The following is an 18,839-nucleotide window of genomic DNA, read 5'->3' on the forward strand; positions in this document are numbered from 1 at the left end:
GTCTTCCAATTCTTCTTGCAGTCTATGACAAAAAAAATAAAAACCCTGTAATATTTTTTGAAAAAAGAAAAGGAAAAAGCAAGTAGCAGTTTCTTTAGCCTTCTCCAGCTTCTTCTGAATCCTTTCCCCCCCGCAGCTGTCATGCCAGCCACTAACAGACGTACCTGTTCCGCCTCCAATGTTCTGCTGCGGGTGCATATCACGCAGTTCATATATCGATGTTTATCATCCACTGGAAGCACTAGCCACTATTATAACATCCAAAAACAAGAACCATCACACAAGCCACCCTGAAGATGCAGAATTCCCGATAATTAGAGTGCAAAAGAGATAGCATCTTTATTCTTTGGTGTTCGGTGGACAAGAACATGCAACACCATGATCCAACAGGGTGTCTGCTCAACCTCCAGCTTTGTGTCAAATCCCATTCTTGTGTGCCAACTCCTTCACCGCCTCTTCAAGGGAGTGATCATTCCTAATACTCTGGACCCACCTTGCATTGATTCTTACACGCTCAAGACTCTGCTTCAATGTTCTCGCAAATGAAGGTTTGGTTCGGCTTGCAAAGAATTCTTCCATCTCCTCAGCTTTCTCCTCGGATGAAAACTGAAATTATGAGATGGAAATCTATTGAGTGACCTGGGTTTACACTTGCCACAGTAGAAAAGTCCAAAAAGCGCAAAATATTTGTTCTTTAGCATACCGGTGATACAATGCAACCAATGAAAGCTGCAATTAGGGAAGCAGATTCCCATGTCTTTGATATATAGTCCCAGTTTTCCTGCATTCAAAACTCAAGCACAGTTAAGATTTAGCAAACAAGAAAAAGACATAATTAAACAGAACATCTATTAATCTATCGTAGAAATCACTAACAGTTAGCCTATTCTATCGAATTTCCTACCACTTTTCTTTTATCTTTATATTAGCAAATATCCACTCTATGTTGTCCTCGACATCATTATTCCAGATTAGAAGTAAATGAACATCTGTATCCACTAAGTACTAGACCTGTTAAAGCCTGTTCGGTATCCATAGTAGAAAGCTTCATTGAACCCAATGCCTTCTTTGAAGGGAAAAAATGTTGAGAAAGCACAGCTTAGTTGCATGAATTTCAAATTATATCCTCTCTATGTTGCTCTTGACATCATCATTCTGGACTAGAAGTAAATAAACATCTTTATCCAACACGTATTAGCCCTGATTAATGTTTCTTCAATATACATAGTATAAAGTTTCATTGAGCCCAATGCCTTCTTTGGAGGGTGAAAATGGAGAGAAACCACACAACCTAATCGCATGAATTTTAGACTATATGCTCTGGCCCAGAACAAAACCACCTAAAACTGAGTTGTCATGGGGCCAAAACAAGAGGGGAACCATTAGTAATACAATGAGATGTACCAAATAGAGCCAAAACAGGTGTACATGAGGAACACAATGCTCGATGCAGTAAAAATAGGAAGAGGAGGGTGCTAGCTAGCACAATGCCCAGAAGACTCAAGAAAGAAAGCATATAGGTAGAGGAGCTGGGATGGCTGCACATCTACCAGAAGCTCTATAACCCCAAAACAGTACCCATAATACCTCAAAAACACCAAGGGAAAAATGTTTAACGTCGAACAAAATATGCAAGTAAAATAACATAGTTGTGCTTGTACCCAAAAACATAAGATATTCGTGAAAACCAATAGGCCAAGAATAGGCTCTTATGGGTCTCAGCCAAACCAAATATCGTTCCTTTCTTAATTGCAAATCAATAAAATTACAATGACTTTATAAATCGATATAGCCTGGGCATTAATATGTAATATGAATAATAACTGTATCAAACAGAGCCGATTTGACACTGACAAATGCTATTTAATTCTAATTGGCATAATGAAGGCAATGAATCTGTTTAAATCAATAATATACCTTCAACCATCTCCATGCAGTTTCACGTCCTTCCCTACTAACTCGAAGTCCATAAACTGCATCCTGATTCCGAACCTTATAAGCAGATCAAGATAAAGTCAGGCCACTTCACTTATATCATCAAGAGAATACTTGAAACTGTAAAAGTATTAAGATCACCTCAGAAGACAAGAGAAAGTTCAGGACTTCAAGGACAATATCTGGATCCGGACAAGATGACAAGGAACCTGAGGAACAAGGTTAAAAGAGAATTCTCAATACCAACCAGTATTAGTTAAGCATATCAGACCTTAATAGATTTCGTAAGCTCACATACTTAGGACACGCACTCTTTCCTCACTTTCATCAGTTTCCCTGTAAATTCTTAGAAGAGATTCATATCCGGATCTATTTGAGGCGCTAACAGTCTGCATTACAGCAATATATGCAGCCTACAAGATAACTTATATTAAAATAAAAGAATAATATACATATGAAGCAATGTGAAGAATAATTACAAAGGTGAAATTTGACCACCTTTCTTGTATCGGGAGGCAGCAGTGATGTATTTCTATCATTTAAAAAGATATAAAAACGCCTCACTGCTTCATTTCTAGTCATATCATGCCCAATTCGAACAAGAGCAGTCAAAAGATCCCCTCTTAGCATTACTGCCAAGTGGCTCTCACCTTCCTTAGGGTCCCAACCTAACTTTCTGAAAGCCAAAAACCATAAATTAATTACAATTTGGACATTAAAGATCATCAAAAAATATGCTCTCTCTCTCTATATATATATATGTATAATATAACTTTGAGTTGATCGAGTACAAAATTGCAGTTCATTTATTCATCATGCATGTGATCCCAAACAATTGAAAGCAACACAAATTTTATGCATAAAAAATAGATTATGCTGGAAGGACACATGCCAGGCTCTCAAGGCTATCAAGAGGTTTACTATGGCATGTGATAGACCTTTTTTCGGGGTGTGTCTGTGGGGTAGGTTTTTCCTTTTGTGTGTGTGGCGGGTGGGGTGGGGTGGGGGTACTGTTCTGACATTCTTTCCCAAGGTTTTAAATGTGAATCCATGTCAGCTGTGCCAGACCACTGCTGGCACAACGCATGCACATATGCCAGGAAATCCTGTGCATCACATCTTAAACCATGCCACACCATATCAACTTGTGCAGTCTGCCACAGGTTCAATATGTTCACTAATGTTCCTTACCTCTTTAGTCGTTACATTACAAGCATTTATATACATAGTTTCAGCAAGGCACAAGCTGTGTGGCCCCTGGCTGACAAGCCCTGTGCCAATAGCACTTAAAGCATTACTCTTTATCCAAGTCATGTATATCTTCGCCATGTATTACACCATATCGTTACAAAACAATCAAAGTTATAAATCATAATACATATAGCTACAGTTGGACAATCATACCATATCTTGACGAACAACAAATACTTGAAAAAAAAAATCATCTCAGCAATAGGAAATGATCGCAAATTCAAAAACAAGATGATCCCATGACTCGAAAGTATGTATAGGGAATCTATATCACAGCTGCAAATTTCGAAAGTCTATTGGAGCTTGGATTGTTCATATGCTGAACTCTTGAACAAGACACACCAATAATGCCACATAATAATTTGCAATTAGGTATGCATCTTCAAGTTAAACCTTATGGAAATTTGATCAACTCTTTCAAGCTAAGAATATGGAAGGTCCAAATTCAAGGGTTAGTTTTAATGTATATGTAACTGAATAACATGAATTTGATTATGTTATGATCTGATATCAGTCGTTAGTAAGCTAATTCTGTGTTTATCCCATTTTTCATTGATCATAGCAAGCATTGGTGTCTATGGGATCCGTGACATCCACTTCTGCCAAATGTCACACTTTAAAACATTTTTTTTGAATTCTAAGTGGGTCCCAAAACCAAAAAAAAGTAGGAACTTGTAAAATTCAAAGGAATAACATACCCACAACATATGCATTTAACTTCAAGAATATCCATTATTTGGACCAACAGAGAGCATACATATCTTTATGATCTTTCTTTTTAAAGAAAGCTATAAATCTTAAAGCTATCAAGATAAACTAAATGATAGTTGAATATCAATGTCTAAGATAATGGTTACTCCACAGAAATATGACTTGGATTAATAATATTTATAATACATCTTGCATGGGCTTACTCTGCAGAAATTTGGAGAAGTATGATTAAAAATACTTTAATCTCATCTGCCAATTCAGGAGTGGCATCCGTAACAATATTTGCTATCTTGCAACTTATCTGGCAAGGCAAAAAAAATAAGTATTTATGTTTCTAGGCAATCTGAAAAAGAAAATGATATCTGGAGGATAACATACAGTGACTATGTGCCCCAGCACAGTATAATCAAACTCTTCCCGATAAGCATCCAACAAAGACAATAAAGATGACAATGTCTGCTTGCAAGCCACACATAGTGCATATGAGTCTTCTAAAATGCCTACACATCAGAATGTTATAATGTTACTGATTTTCCAAACATAAGTATAGGTCAAAAGAAGAATGCTCAGTCAACTAACCAATTCTATCTGTTGCATACAACTTATTGGCCTCTATTGCATATCTAAGTCCAGCTGCAAGTTCATCATCATATTTCACTCTATAGAAGCCTGTTTGGTCAATGTTAAACTTGATCCAAAAGCGTTCAGAGTTCCCCTGGCTGCTTTTCTCTAACAAGTTAGCCTTACCATTTGCAGAACCAATAAGATCCATGATATCCAACTCCTCAAATTTTGTTTTTAGTAAAAACTTTTTCTGAGTATTATATGAACCACAACATAAAGTAAGAGGAACAATCCACTGTCCATTACCAGATGATCCATCTGTCAGAAACTGTGACTGCAATTTAAATGAAAAAAAAAATGTCAGTTTAACTCCTTTATTAAAGAAAAATCCTGACAGATTAAAGAAAGATCATAACTACAAGAATATGAAGCAAATTCCCTTGAGAAATTGGCCTCAAATAGTCCAAAAGCTAAATATACATGGGAATTTTATGCTAAGCACATTGCATAAAGATGGTTAGAGGATCATGTGCGCAATGGTCCTATTTGGGAATTGCCTAACTACTATAATTATATCTATCCATGTTATCACATTTATTTCTAGTGATAGAGGGGAGGGGGGAAGGGGGAACAGAGAACTGTTCTCTTTAATGGACAATCTGCTAATTAACTATCAATAACCAAGCGCATATCCAGCACCAATTTCTGTCATGTCCAAACCTATACCACTTGTCATGACTTATGATAAAGGATTACTCCCAAACATAATAAATGATCTGTCTTCATGATGATAATTCCAAAACAAAGTATATCAAATGATATGATCCAGCGTATGCCGAACCGGCCGGTACGGGCCGGTACAAACCGGTCGGCCAGCTACCAGTACGGCGGAGCCGTGGAAACCGATACAGGCCGGTTTCTTGCCGGAGACGAAGAAGACGAGGAGAAAAAGAGAGAGCGCGGGGAAGAGAGGGAGGGAAGCCACCTTCGGCCGCCATCGAAGAGCCGCGGAGGGGCGTCGGAGGCCGGTGGGGGGCGGCGGAAACAGTGGACGCGGCCGCGGCCTCCGCAGCGCCCCCGCGGGCTCCGCCGCCCCCCACCGGCCTCCGACGCCCCTCCGCGGCTCTCCGATGGCGGCCGAAGGTGGGCTCTCCCTCTCTTCCCCGCGCTCTCTCTGGTTCTCTTCTTCTTCCCCGGTTCCGGCGGGAAAGAGCTTCCCGGTTCGTACGGCCCGGAGCACGGTACGAATCGGCCCGTACCGGTCCGGTAGGCAACCGGTACGCCTACCGGACCCGGTACGGCGGACCTTGATATGATCTATAACAAAACCTCTTTTTTGGGCCTCCAGACAATAGAAGGAAGTAAAATACCAATTATGAGTGTGAAGGTCCATAACAACTTAGACGTGTTGAACAATGGAAATATTTCAGCTGCATGATATGTAAACTTTAACAGGATATTAGATTTTCCAAACAAAGAGTTCTTTTCAATTTCTACATATTAGGAATCAATACAAAATATATAGGCAAAATTATCTCCACAAAGATGGGATCACAAAATATGCCTTTCAAGGAAAGCCTACAAAAAATCATGATCCAAGATCAATCCTCAAATGAGAACCACAAACATAAACAAAACTGACAACACAATTGAATTTAAGAAGACCATCCCACCACCTCCAATTCAATTTAACAAACAGAGTTCATTATGTTTCATTAGCAAGCTTTTTGTTCTCATTTTGATGTTGCTTTTTACTGGGTGTCTTTAAAACTTTTGCAGATTTATCTACCCATGCTTCAATAATATGCAACATTGCTTTGCCATGGTGTCCAGCTCCAAGCCAGAAAATCTACACCATTGTACCGACATGACTTGAGCAGATGAGCAGAAAACACTATCAACTGATAAATCAGTAAATGCGAAGGCATTTGGGTGTCACTACAACCAGGACGTGTTCCATGTATTAACAAAATCGCAGAAGTAGCCCAAAACATGGAAACAGGGGGGGAAATGTCTGACTCCCAATAAATATAGTATAACAGCTTGAAAAGAGCCAAGGGCTTAGAAATAAGGTTAAAGGGATTTAGCAATTTCAAATAAGGCATATAGAGAGGAAACATTATTGCAAAATTTTATAATGGACAGGAAAATTAGGAAAAGTGTCGGCACAGTTCATAAAATCAGTTTATTTTGAAGATTCTGCAAACTGGGGAGACATAAACAAAATCATGAAAAAGAAGCAAGCAAAAGATGAATAATTAGGTAATTTGCTTGTAACGTAACAAATGATTCACCTGAAATTCATTTCAAATCAGAACAACCTAAAATTGAACACTAATTTGCCATATTAGATTTGTTCACACCACAGTTACAAGTTCGGTATTTAGGAACAATTTAGCAACATTGAAATTTCAGAATTTGGAAAAAATAGGCAAATTCAGACAAATTTGGGAAAAATTCGCAAATTTGATTAGTAATCAATAAAATAATATTTAAATATAAATGTTTAGATATAAATAATTACATGAACTCATTATTGTCAACACATTTTCATAATTAAATCACTTTCTTAATACTTATAATTTATCATCTTCCAGTCCAAATATTTTGATGTATTAAATTCCAATCCAATCAAGGAAACGACAAAAATGAAAAACTCCTTTGAATAGATGATGCTTTCGAATTTATAAATTCCAATTCATTTTTCACACAAGACAGAAGACAAAAATGATTCTAGCAAGTTCCTCATTATTGGGTGCCCCTTCCGTCGAGATGCAATTGTTCTTATATTCAAAATATAAAAAAATATTTTTTTGAGAAAATATAAAAAAGAAAAGTTAAAATAACACCTCTACCGAGAAAGGAAGAGACATCATTCCCAACCTTAACTTATTTATCCAAAAAAACATAAAGAACAGGACTCACACCTTGCCTTTTCCTGTTCCCAATCCTTACTCCCATTTCACCAGGCTGTCAGCCCACATATCCCCCACATCCCATCCTCTTTTGGCCTTTTTCTAGTCACCCACTCACTCTACCTCAAGCAACCTTCGAGCCTGAATGTTCTTTCAGAACATATTCATGATCAGACATGGCAAAAATTGACCCGACCGAAGAAACCAATCCGAATGACCCTATTTAAGTCAGGTTTGGGTCAAGTTTTTTTCCAGTTAGGGTTGAGTATGTGTCAGACTTTTTGACCTGAACTTTAATTGGGTCAGGTATGGGTGAAAGCTTTGACTCAGACTCATCATGAGGGTAGGGTTCTATTATTTGGGACAAAACAATTTAAACTGGGTTGAGTCATAATTTTGGATGAGATTTTTTGGACCACTATTTCTTTTTTTCAGTAGTTGTTTGAAATCAATTTGGAAATTAATTAATAAGGATCATAAAGATTGGATTTTATAGATTAACCTAGGTCGTTTAAGTACTGTCATGCAAAATTAATTAGGTTAGGTCAAATATGTGACGCAGAATGACACGTTAGTGGGTACGGATCAACAGATCTTGACCCAACATTGGGTCTGGCCAGGTACAGGTCAAGTTTTTGTATGTTGTTGTCCTAACTTAGCCCAACCTGAACCCGACCCATTGCCGCCCCTATTCATGAGATTTACAATTTCTGAGAATAATTTACAACTGATTCGCAGATCGATAAATAAATTGAACAGAGATTATGTTTGTCTTTGTTCAGCCATTAATTCACGATTTTTCAAAAATTCATCAAATGTTGTTACTATGGTTCACAATTTCACATCATTCAATAACATCGACAAATTCATTATCCTTTTTACTGGTTCACTATAAGATCAAGAAGGCAGCAAATTGAGGAACCATGGAAGGGTCCTTGTGACCCAGTAAGCTCATCTAAGGTGCCCCAAAAAAGCTACCACAAGACAAGAGCATACTCATGATTGCTATTCACCTACCAGGCCATTCAAAATCTATAACATTGGCAAGAATCTAACAATCAAATAGTAGGAATAGATTTCCCTCTAATAAGAGTTGAATGCCCGAAAATTTCTATACTGTCTAACAGAACCTACAGGATTGACTAGAAGACTGTCAAAGTCGAGCAATGCTCAAATAAAGATTGCTGGCAGACTCATAAAAAATACATGCACACACAACAGGACTTCACACCGACTATATATGTGCTGTAACAATAAAGTGGAACAGTCTATGATGCAATCTTTCTCGTGAAGGAAGAGGCCGGGGAGGTGATAATGCTGATAATAGTATAAACTATAAACAATATGATGTAATCTTCTCTGCATGCCGCAGGGTATGTGAAATATATCAGTTGACAACAAGAAGTACTCCCAGTCTTATTCATTTACGCAAAGCCCGAAAGCAAAGAAAGCATTCCAAAGACAAACCTGCTCAAATTCCAACCCATGCTCTTTACGTCTTATATATATAACGGGATATCCTTTTTGCTTTGTCCATGAACTCATTAAGTCCTTAACAGGTTCACCAGACTCCTCTTCAAGTACAGCCCACAGGTCCTCAGTCTTTGCGTTTGAGTAGGCATATCTCTTTATGTATGAAGCTAGTGATCTCTGGAGAATATGAAGAAGTTAAATATAAAAATAATACACACCATTCTGAATCGTACACAGATAGTGTCACTTGATAGAACTTATAAGTATTATAGAAAATTGATTGAAGAAAAAAAAAAAGCAACATATAATGAGCTCCACAGGTAATACTGTAACATAAGTTTCTCGAGTTAACAAAATTGAGTACCTGACGGCAGTCTAAAAGAACAAAAAATCAAGTTCTCAGGACATGATGATCACAGCTCATATGTTAATAGCATAAACTATTGTTCCTTTAGCAAGTTGTAAACTTGCAAAACAGCATCGTGCCAAGCACATGATTCAGTTTCGCAGTTTCCAGCCAAATCAGAAAAGTATCAGTAATTAGGAGTAACCATGGGTCACTATCATAGCATTCGATATGGTTTCCAGTTTTCAATTTTTTAACTTTTAAAAACTGAAACTAGTTTCTCTTTCTATTTTGAAAACCAAAAACTTGAAACTTGTTTGGCAGCGAATATGGTGACAGTGGTGGAGTGGCAGCCAGTGGCAATCAGTGGCGACGATTGTGGGTGGCAGTGGGTAGCAAGCGATGGCTGTCGGCAGCCAGCAGCAGGTGGTGGCCGGCAATGGGAGGAGGAGGTGGCTGGTGCCTGATGGTGGTGGTGGTGGCGGCTGAGAGTGGGCAATGGAGGTGGTGGTAAGTGGTTGCTAGCTTTCAAACAAGTAAAAACCATATCTTTTGGTTTCCATGATTTTCAGAAACTTGAAGCAAGTTTCAGAAAACTGAAAATGGAAACTGGGTTACCAAACACCAATTTTGTTTCAGTTTCTATTTTTTTTTAAAAAATGAAAAACTGGAAATTTACAACCATGCCAAACAACGCCTATATTTGTCCCGAATTTGATGCAACAAAAAACTTCAATAACTATAGAAAGGGCTTCTCTTCAAAAATGCGGCACCTATGAAAGGTATATACTACAGAGTAGTTAGATTTGCTTTTTGTTTTCAAGAGGTTAAAGTTACTGCTGGCTATATAAAGTTGTCTTATGCTACTGCAACAAGGTACAACTGATCTTACTAAGAAACCTATGCTTTTTCTTCTCTTTGATTTATGACCTGATATTCTGGTGTTAATACAGTGTTTCAGGTTATTGTGTCGATTAGCTGCATGCTTAAAATGATTCAGACATATAAAAGTAGGATATCCCCCATTGCCACATTTGATATCAATATACATAAGATAAGAATACCTAATACATTAGTTGAACCCAGATAGTATAAATATTCAGCAGTTACCGCACTTGTTATCCCTAAATATAGAGCAAGAAGCAATCCACAATGGAATGTTAAAGAAAACATCCAATGGAAAAGATCCAGAAACTAACATATATGGACTGGTGGTCAACCTATAATTCAATAGATGCAAATGAAAAAGAAACTTCCTACTTGATTGCAATCGATATAACTGAACTTGACAGGCCTATGCAGCAATCAAGTACTTCCACATCCAAAAGTGTTTTAAGTACCTACTGGTTCTTTTAGGTTCTTAACATATAAAATAATTAAGTAAATGAAACTGATATTCACATTTGCCTCGATAGGGTGCTCTTCTTCAAAATCATTGCAGTTTATCAAGGAATTCTCCTCTTTAATGGAGTTCTTACTGACCTTGAAAACTCTAATTGCCAAACAAGGCATCAATATAGTTCTGTTGATGACATGATTTGTTTTTACTGGACCATATGTCCAATACTTAGCACACCCCACATACCGAGTGTCTTATAGTACAATACCAAGACAATGTATAGGGCGTGGGTACGACCATCAATCCAGTACCACGACTGCAAACCTTGGTTAATGACCCCATTCTCCTTTATAATATGTAACTTCGATCTCTCTACCATAATATTTTTAATTAACTATAGAAATAGGGAGCTTATGTTACCTCTAATCATGGTCTGCTGAACCGACCTGTACCGGTCGGTTCAGCCCGTACTGGCACCAGTCCGGTACAGGGGTATAAAACGGTTCCGACCCAAACTGGGTCGGAATCGATTGGTTCTGTACCTGGACCGGTGCGAACCGGCCCAGTACAAGCCGGTACCGGTGCGAACCGGCCCAGTACAAGCCAGTACCGGTGCGAACCGGGCCGGTTCGCACCGGTCCAAGCCCACGCGAGGCACCGTGCCCACGCGGGCTGCCAGCCCTCTGTGGCATTTGACGCGCGCGGATGCGTTTTTTTATTGGGAAACGCGCGCGGACGCGCGAGCGGAGCGCGCGCCCGCGCGCGATTCCCAGCAGGGAACCGCGCCCGAGCGCGGTTCCCCGCGCGGGGCACCGTGCCCACGCGGGCTGCCAACCCGCGTGGGGGCATTAAATGCCACAGAGTGGCATTTGAAGCATCCGCGCGCGGACGCGTTTTGTTTTGTTTTTTTTTTTTTAATTTCCGCGCGCGCGGCTCCGGTTCGGTACCGGTTCCAAGCCAGTACCGAACCGGAACCGTACCGATGCCGGTGCTCACCGGTACGCCGATACAATCGGTCCCGCGAACCTTGCCTCTAATTGTGACCTCAATGGGAAGACAATCTATAACAAAGTATAATATCACTGTTTGGCCTTTAAAAAAAAATCCTCAAATATTTCTATAAACCAAAAAACTGCCAAAATCTTTGCAATACACTACCATACCATGCTATTAATATCTTACTACTATAACCTCCCATACTGCCATCCAAGCATATTTAAAGACAAAGCCTATTACTTGATATCAGGGTTCTTAATAACCAAGATATCATCCATCTTGATGGATGATCACCACCGAGATGACTTAAGATCTTAGTTTATCTTGGTTGAGATGGTAATTGGAGAAAAATTGGAAACATCTAAGATTTTCCGAGATCTCAACCAAGATTTTAGGATTGAAATCAAGGTTCAGCCGGTCGGTTTGGCATATAACAGCTGAGTTTTTCCAGCCTCGAGCGGCTCTTCCTCGATCGGTCGCTCGGTTTCAAAGTCCTCCATCCCCAAAGTCCTAATCCTCAAAGCATACCAGGTGAGTCTCTCTTTCCTCCCCCTCTCTCCCTCAATCCTCAAAGCATACCCATCACCAGATATGAAGCTCTCAAACTTCCCTGGCGATGGCTCGAACTTCCACAGCTCGTCTCTCCCTCCCTCTCTCTTCATCTCTTCCTCCCTCTCCTCCTCCCTATTTCAATACGCCTCAAAACAGCATGATATAGACCCATACTATACCAAGCTGGTCACCGGCCGATATAAGTCCCAGTTCGGATTTGGCGAACCTTGATTGAGATATTAGAATCTTAGCCCATATGACAAATCCTAGATTAGCAATTAATTTAAGCATGAATTTTGAAATTTAACAGTCAAAATATCAAATTAAGAAAATAAATACGTGATTACAAAATATAAGCCAATATGATGATATCATTGCCTAGCATGTTAAGATTTATCAGTTTGTATAGGATGACATAATATAGGCTGATATTTTATATTTCTCATATAGGGAAGTATCCAATACCGATACAAAAGGGGATCCCAGCAGAGATATGAACCTTGCTGGCATTTATTGAAGTATAGTACTTCATAAAAATCATTTGATGAACCTATTACCTAACATTGCAATGTTTTCATGAGTACAGCCTACATATCAACCATGACAACATTTATCCCTTCTTCTAGGGTTTGTGTGCAAAATTTCCAATGACCAAATCTTACTTTACCATTAAGATTTTATTTGCAACGTAAGAAGTGAGACAATATAATAATGAAATTCCTATTTTCAGCCCATACCCAGAGTGGTACAGCTTGAAGATTCAAATGCACACCACATTCAGTAATATAATAGGCACATAATTTTTCTCTATGTGAATGAACAAATGTTTATTCAAAACTAGCCGAATGTGCAGAACAAAAATAAGACAAAAGCAAATTTCTCCAAATAATCATTAGGCTTCTTTAGCTGAAAGATTTAAAAAAAATACTCATGACACATTACCAAGTGATTGACAGCAATGTTAACAATACCTTGTGACCCAGCTCACCCTTCGACAAGAATAACAGACAACTGCCTTCTTTATCAGAAAGAAAGTTGGCAATTCATATTCTTTGGCATTGTAATTTTGAATAATATATTGAGCAAATCAACTAATATAACGTGGATGATCAAAGGATTCTTCCCATATATTAACTAAGGAATGGTTTGTTCAGACAAAGAATAACATAAGAGACGGTCATGAGAAACAAACAATCAACCTGAAAACATTCGGCACCAAGGTAACTTTGCAGCATTCGAATAATAGAGGCTCCCTTGTCATAGCTTATCGAATCAAAAATTTGATCAATCTCATTTGCATGATTTATTTCAACCTGCATGAAATGACAATGTACTTAATAGGTACAGTTAAACTATTGCTAATCAAATGATGATGTCTTTAGATAGTGATATTAAACAATTAAGTATTTTTCTTCTCTGATTTCCCTGTTTCTCTTTAACTTACTTTAAGTGAATGAGGAAGTGTGCAGATTTCAGATGCACTAGTTGACATCTCGAACTGGGATTAGGGGTGCCTATTTATGCAAGCCAGGCCATGCTCAAGCACAGGTTGGTTCATCATCCAAATAGCTTGATTTATAGCTGATGATGAATGGCTTGTTTAAAGAATTTGGTGAAAAAATAAGGTCTCCTGAGGCTTTCATATATTATTTATGATGCATGTACATATACGTATGTAGTATGTACTTACATATGTATGCATGTATGTCGGTGTGTACATATATATGTATATTTATGTATGTATGTGTGTGTACATATGTGTGTGTACATATGTATGTATGTGCATATGTGTACGTATGTGCATATGTGTGTATGTACGTATTTATGTATGTGCGCACGTACGTATTTATGTATGTGTGCACCTACGTATTTATGTATGCACGTATGTATATATGTATTTGCAATGTATGTCGTACCGACCCGAATCAAACATTATGGGGCATACCATACCGTACCAGTTCGGTACCGATACCTAGTACGGATGACGTACTGACACTCGGTACGCCAAAAAATTCCGTACCATACCATACCAATATTGTGCTAGTGTGGCACCGGTATGGAATTCGGTACCGAGACAGTGAACCATATGTATGTGTGTATGTATATATGCATGTACTTATGCATGTATGCACATATGCATACATGTCCGTACATACATATGTATATATGTATGTATGTATGTATATATGTACATAATTGTAATTTAAATAATTTTCAATGTTTAATCTCAACCTTGCAGCTGAGATACAATCTTCTTATTTAAATAATGATAAGAATTGGTTTTTATTTATGACAAACAACTAAAATGATATATGATGTATTACATATCATAGATTTATTCATTTCTATTCAAGCTTAATCGAGTCAAACACACAATTCCTAGGCAAACAAGAGCTGCTCAGACAGCTTACTAGTTTGACAGCCCTGCCTAATATTTGCCCAAACATCACACATGTTTTAATTACAATGTCAACGCATGAATCAGATCCAGCAAATGGACACTTTGAATGTCTTAACCCTCATGTCCTGAAGAAGTACATGTGAGAGAATTTTCTTTAGGCATAATGATATTTTCTTCTACTTTGTGTATGTATGTATATGTGTGAGTGCGCTGGATGTGGTTACCCCACATACTGCAGGTACACGAAACTAGTACAGGACAGCCGAGCAATTGAACATTGTTCTCGAGCATAGAGGTTTGTGTGGCTAGAAGTGTTTTAGTTTCAACTCCAAAACATCACAAAGGAATATTACCTCAATAGGATGTGATTCAGAAAGTGCATCCAGCACAAGGCCTGATGTAGTGTCATCAAGAAATTGAGTCCAAATGTTCCATTCAGGAAATAAGGAATCGGCTGCTAAATAGCTCATCTGTTCAAGAGCAGTTAAAACTAAATGATGTGTGAGCTTTCCAGCACAACTGATGATAATAGCTTTTTAGTATAAATTATAATAATAACAGACAGCAGTAGAGCAGCTTGGTTACCCATGATGCAAATCCCTCATTGAGCCACAAATGTGTCCACCATTCCATTGTCACAAGATTTCCAAACCATTGGTGAGCCAATTCATGTGTTACAGTAATTGCCACCTGGATAGAATCACCATATGCACTGACAATTAGCTTTTTCTAAAGGCAAAAAATTAAGGCATCAAACTTGATCCAACACAAACCGGACAGTGTGCATGGTGAAGCACCTTGGAAGCTAAGAACTACAACAAGTACTTTTAAACTGATGAATAGTAAGATTTAAACAAAATCTAATATTCAGTTTAATTAGAACATTGATTGATAAGCACCGCTACCAAATCAAGTAGAAAATCAAATTTCTGCTTACCCATTGTTTGCTCGAGGCTGACGAGTAGCGTTCATCATAAAGCAAAGATTTTTCGCGATACGTAACCAGTCCATAGTTCTCCATAGCTCCAGAAGCAAAATCAGGAATAGCGACCATATCCAATTTGGGAAGTGGATAAGGCACCGCAAAATATCTGAAGAAGAACTAGTCAGTCAAGTTGGTCACCAAGGAAGACTTACTAGGCCCTTAAACTTCCCATAAAAGTAAACATCAAAAAACCAGTAGAAGTGGAATATATAGCCAGTATAAAACTTTCAACTATATCTATTTCACAATTTTAAAAGTATGAAGAGAAGTAATGATGACAATGACAACAACTACAACAGCAACAATAGTGGTAAGTGGTAACAGTGGCCATAGAAATCATGGTGAATAATGAAGAGTACTTCAGCTGCAAGTGAATAAGATACAAAACTTATAAATGGATGAGTACATCAAAACTTCAATTGAGAGAAATTACCCTTTGTACAAATCCAGTGTCTTCACAGCAACATCTAAAGCAAATTTTCCTTGGTTGCTCTTACCAACCTGACAATACACACGAACCCTGATTCCTGAAGAAACAAGCAGCAATTACATGATAATGAAACGAGTTCTGCAATAAGGAGGAAGAAAATAAGGGGAAGGGGTTTAACAATAGGTAATACATAGATAGACCATACCATCGGGTGTAAAGGCTTCTACAAAATCAAACAAACCAACAACAACAGCCACCAAATAAGTTGACATAATTGGTGATTCCTGGAAAGAGAGAGTCTTAAGAAGCCCATCAATTTTTTCTTCAATTACTGGCATATTGGACAATGCTACCAGTTCAGATGGCACTTTTAATGTTATCCTGAATGTGGCCTGAAAAATTATGTTCATAAAACAAGTAAGGGATTTAAATTGAGCTGACAACATGCAAACAAGCACAAGAATCATTCAGAATCAAGACTGACAAGATATTCCTGTCTACAAGGCTTAATAAATGTATTTGTTGGTTGGCATAAATTCATGCAAACTTCGGCATTTCCCCGTGTTTGGCATTCCCCCTGCTTCAAAGGATATTCTTAAGAAGCACTTTTCAAAAAGGTGCATAGAAATGAATTTGCAATCCATCATAATAAGAGTGCAAGACAACATGATAAATCATCTGGGAAAGTTATCTGGCATGATTAAGATGGAAACCTATAGGTCTAACACAATGAGAGAATGGAGATTATTCTTTATTTCATCATGGTAAGAGATCAAACACAGTGCATAAGAGCATCAGTCATATCTATTCACAGCCATATATATCCTAACCTATCACATGAAGTCGCACATTTAACCTTTTATCTTATTAAAATGTGGATCCAAGCAGTAATTTAATGCATCCTACACATTTGTAGATTTTTTTTCCTTCTTTTACACAGTATTTTGGCAAAGTCAATCTATCAAGAAGAACTTAAAGATCTAGATGAATGATCAAAGAGGATTCAAAAACAGGAATGTAAAAGTTAACAAGATAAATGATCAAAGAGGATTCAGAAACAGCGAAAATGAATTCATCAGTTCTCCTGATACGATTAATGACCTTAAAAGCGGGTTCATCCCAGCAGGGAAAACATCGCCTGGCATCAGCAGCCTCAAACTGAGTAACCGCCATATTTCTCTTCTCCCCATTGTACTCATATACACTACAGGGCAAAAAGCAGCATGATACTAACAAAAAGGTAAACGGAAAGACGATAGGAACAAAGGTAAAGAAGACCAAAGACAGCCAAATACCTTCTATAGAACCCCTTCATCTGGTCGTTTAGGGTTCCGGTGAACCGGATTCTAAGAATTCCCTTCCCCAAAGGAAGAACTCTATCAAACCCAAGCACCAAGATCTCATCTTCTTGCACCTCGACGATCTCCAAAGGGCGGAGCTCCTAAAACCACCCATGAATTCCTTACTAAACAAAAAGGAAAAACAAGAACACCCTCCAAGATGTAGAAAGAAGTAGGGTCAGAGCCACATGAGACGACTCTTAATTCTTGAACGAGACATCACAAGCCCACGGCTATCATTATAGAGAAGAAATAGGAAGGAACAAGAACACCCTCCAAGATGCAGGAAACCAGGGTTAGGGTGAAACCTGAGACGATTCTTGGTTCTTAAAGGAAATGGAGGCATGGTCGACGGCGAGGTCGGCGGCGTTGAGTACGAGGAACCTCGTGGCGGCGAGGACGTCGAGGGCGATCTCGGCGGCGCCGGCGAAGGCACAGGCGGAGAGGTCGGGCTTGAGGAAGAGATCGTAGCGCCGGGGGGCGGCGAATTCCGGAAGCCGCGGCTGACCCTTGAACTGCTCCACGCTCTGTTCCTCCGCCATCCGGTTCCCTCTCTCTCGCTCGCTCGCTCGGTGAATTCCGGTGCCGAGGCGTGGTCGCTCCCCCTCGGGGATTCGAATTCTTACAGGCAGTGGTAGTCGTGCGAGTCTCAACAGGGAGGGAGAGTTTTAATAGTGGGCTGACATCGGATGTATTTTATTGGGTTTTTATCGAAGTAACGAGAGTCTCATGTGGGTGCAAGCAGCTTTTGCCTCCACGGGGTTTAGGTTTAGAACACAATCATCACGGTGGGCTATTGCATGAGGAATTGCAGCGTTCCCCGTAGTTACCGATCAATGGCGTTTCCCATCTAATGAATGCTATTCCTGATGGTTTCTAAGGGTTAATGTTAGCTTTGGCATCCTTCTTAAATTAATAAAAAGATATATGTATGATACATGTGAAGTAAATAGATCTAAACTAAAAAAAATTAATAATTTATCATATAATTAAAAGCAATATTGGTGACCAATTCCGCAATAACTCCCAGCACATCATAGCAGGGAATCTTTATTCATATAAACTATTCTAATATTTTGAAAAAATATTATATAGTTAAGAACAACATCAGATGACATATATCTCTAGCTTTTTTAAAAAAAAAGTTGTTGGATCATGGAAGGATTTTCCCATACACGCATGGTACATGTCGTATATAAAATATCTTAATGATTTAATTAAGAGCATCTATCACTTATTTCTTTAAATTGATGTAAATAAACTATTGTGGGTTCTTGCAAGGGATTTTCTAGATGAGATGGCCCTCCCTCCCTGTTATTTTATTATTGATTTTTTTTCCCGTGGTTTTGCAAGGACGGGGGGATTATAAGACATTTGATAAATGCTAATGCATCAATAGAGAAAAAATTTTCCACATTACCTAAGCTATTAGACTCTCTTTCGAGGCATAAATTAATTGACATGTAAGAGCTCTGAGTAAGAGAGTTTTCATGGACATTATGATTCAAGTATTCAGAACCTGTATTGCCTGTTATTCCAAGTCACAAGCATATGATTGATTGATGTAAGCCCCAGTTTGTTTGTCTTTCGCGTCATACCTA

At 38.5% G+C, this 18,839-nt stretch overlaps 1 protein-coding gene across 2 annotated transcripts; it reads right to left on the minus strand.

Moving 5' to 3' along the window:
* Window positions 1-221: 221 nt before the first annotated feature.
* LOC103696266 (aminopeptidase M1-B-like) lies at window positions 222-18,138 on the minus strand. Of its 2 annotated transcripts, XM_008777828.6 has the most exons (19): window positions 17,547-18,138; window positions 17,194-17,339; window positions 17,000-17,102; window positions 16,104-16,290; window positions 15,902-15,995; window positions 15,421-15,574; window positions 15,069-15,173; window positions 14,837-14,953; window positions 13,282-13,395; window positions 8,844-9,026; window positions 4,477-4,795; window positions 4,276-4,397; window positions 4,101-4,198; window positions 2,434-2,611; window positions 2,234-2,348; window positions 2,077-2,144; window positions 1,918-1,992; window positions 704-781; window positions 222-606 (listed from the first exon to the last, which is right to left on the minus strand). In XM_008777828.6, the coding sequence occupies exons 1-19, from the start codon at window positions 17,778-17,780 to the stop codon at window positions 418-420; spliced, it is 2,679 nt and encodes an 892-aa protein (XP_008776050.4). In that variant the 5' UTR covers window positions 17,781-18,138; the 3' UTR covers window positions 222-417. The 2 variants fall into 2 exon arrangements, with proteins under 2 accessions (XP_008776050.4, XP_026656624.4); XM_026800823.4 differs by lacking the exon at window positions 8,844-9,026 and having other exon boundaries at window positions 17,547-17,922.
* Between the last annotated feature and the right edge of the window lie 701 nt (window positions 18,139-18,839).

The sequence above is a fragment of the Phoenix dactylifera genome, chromosome 1, assembly GCF_051530095.1.
Source record: "Phoenix dactylifera cultivar Ajwa chromosome 1, Ajwa_hap1_PhDact_Kaust_v1.1, whole genome shotgun sequence".
Classification (NCBI taxonomy): Eukaryota; Viridiplantae; Streptophyta; class Magnoliopsida; order Arecales; family Arecaceae; genus Phoenix; species Phoenix dactylifera.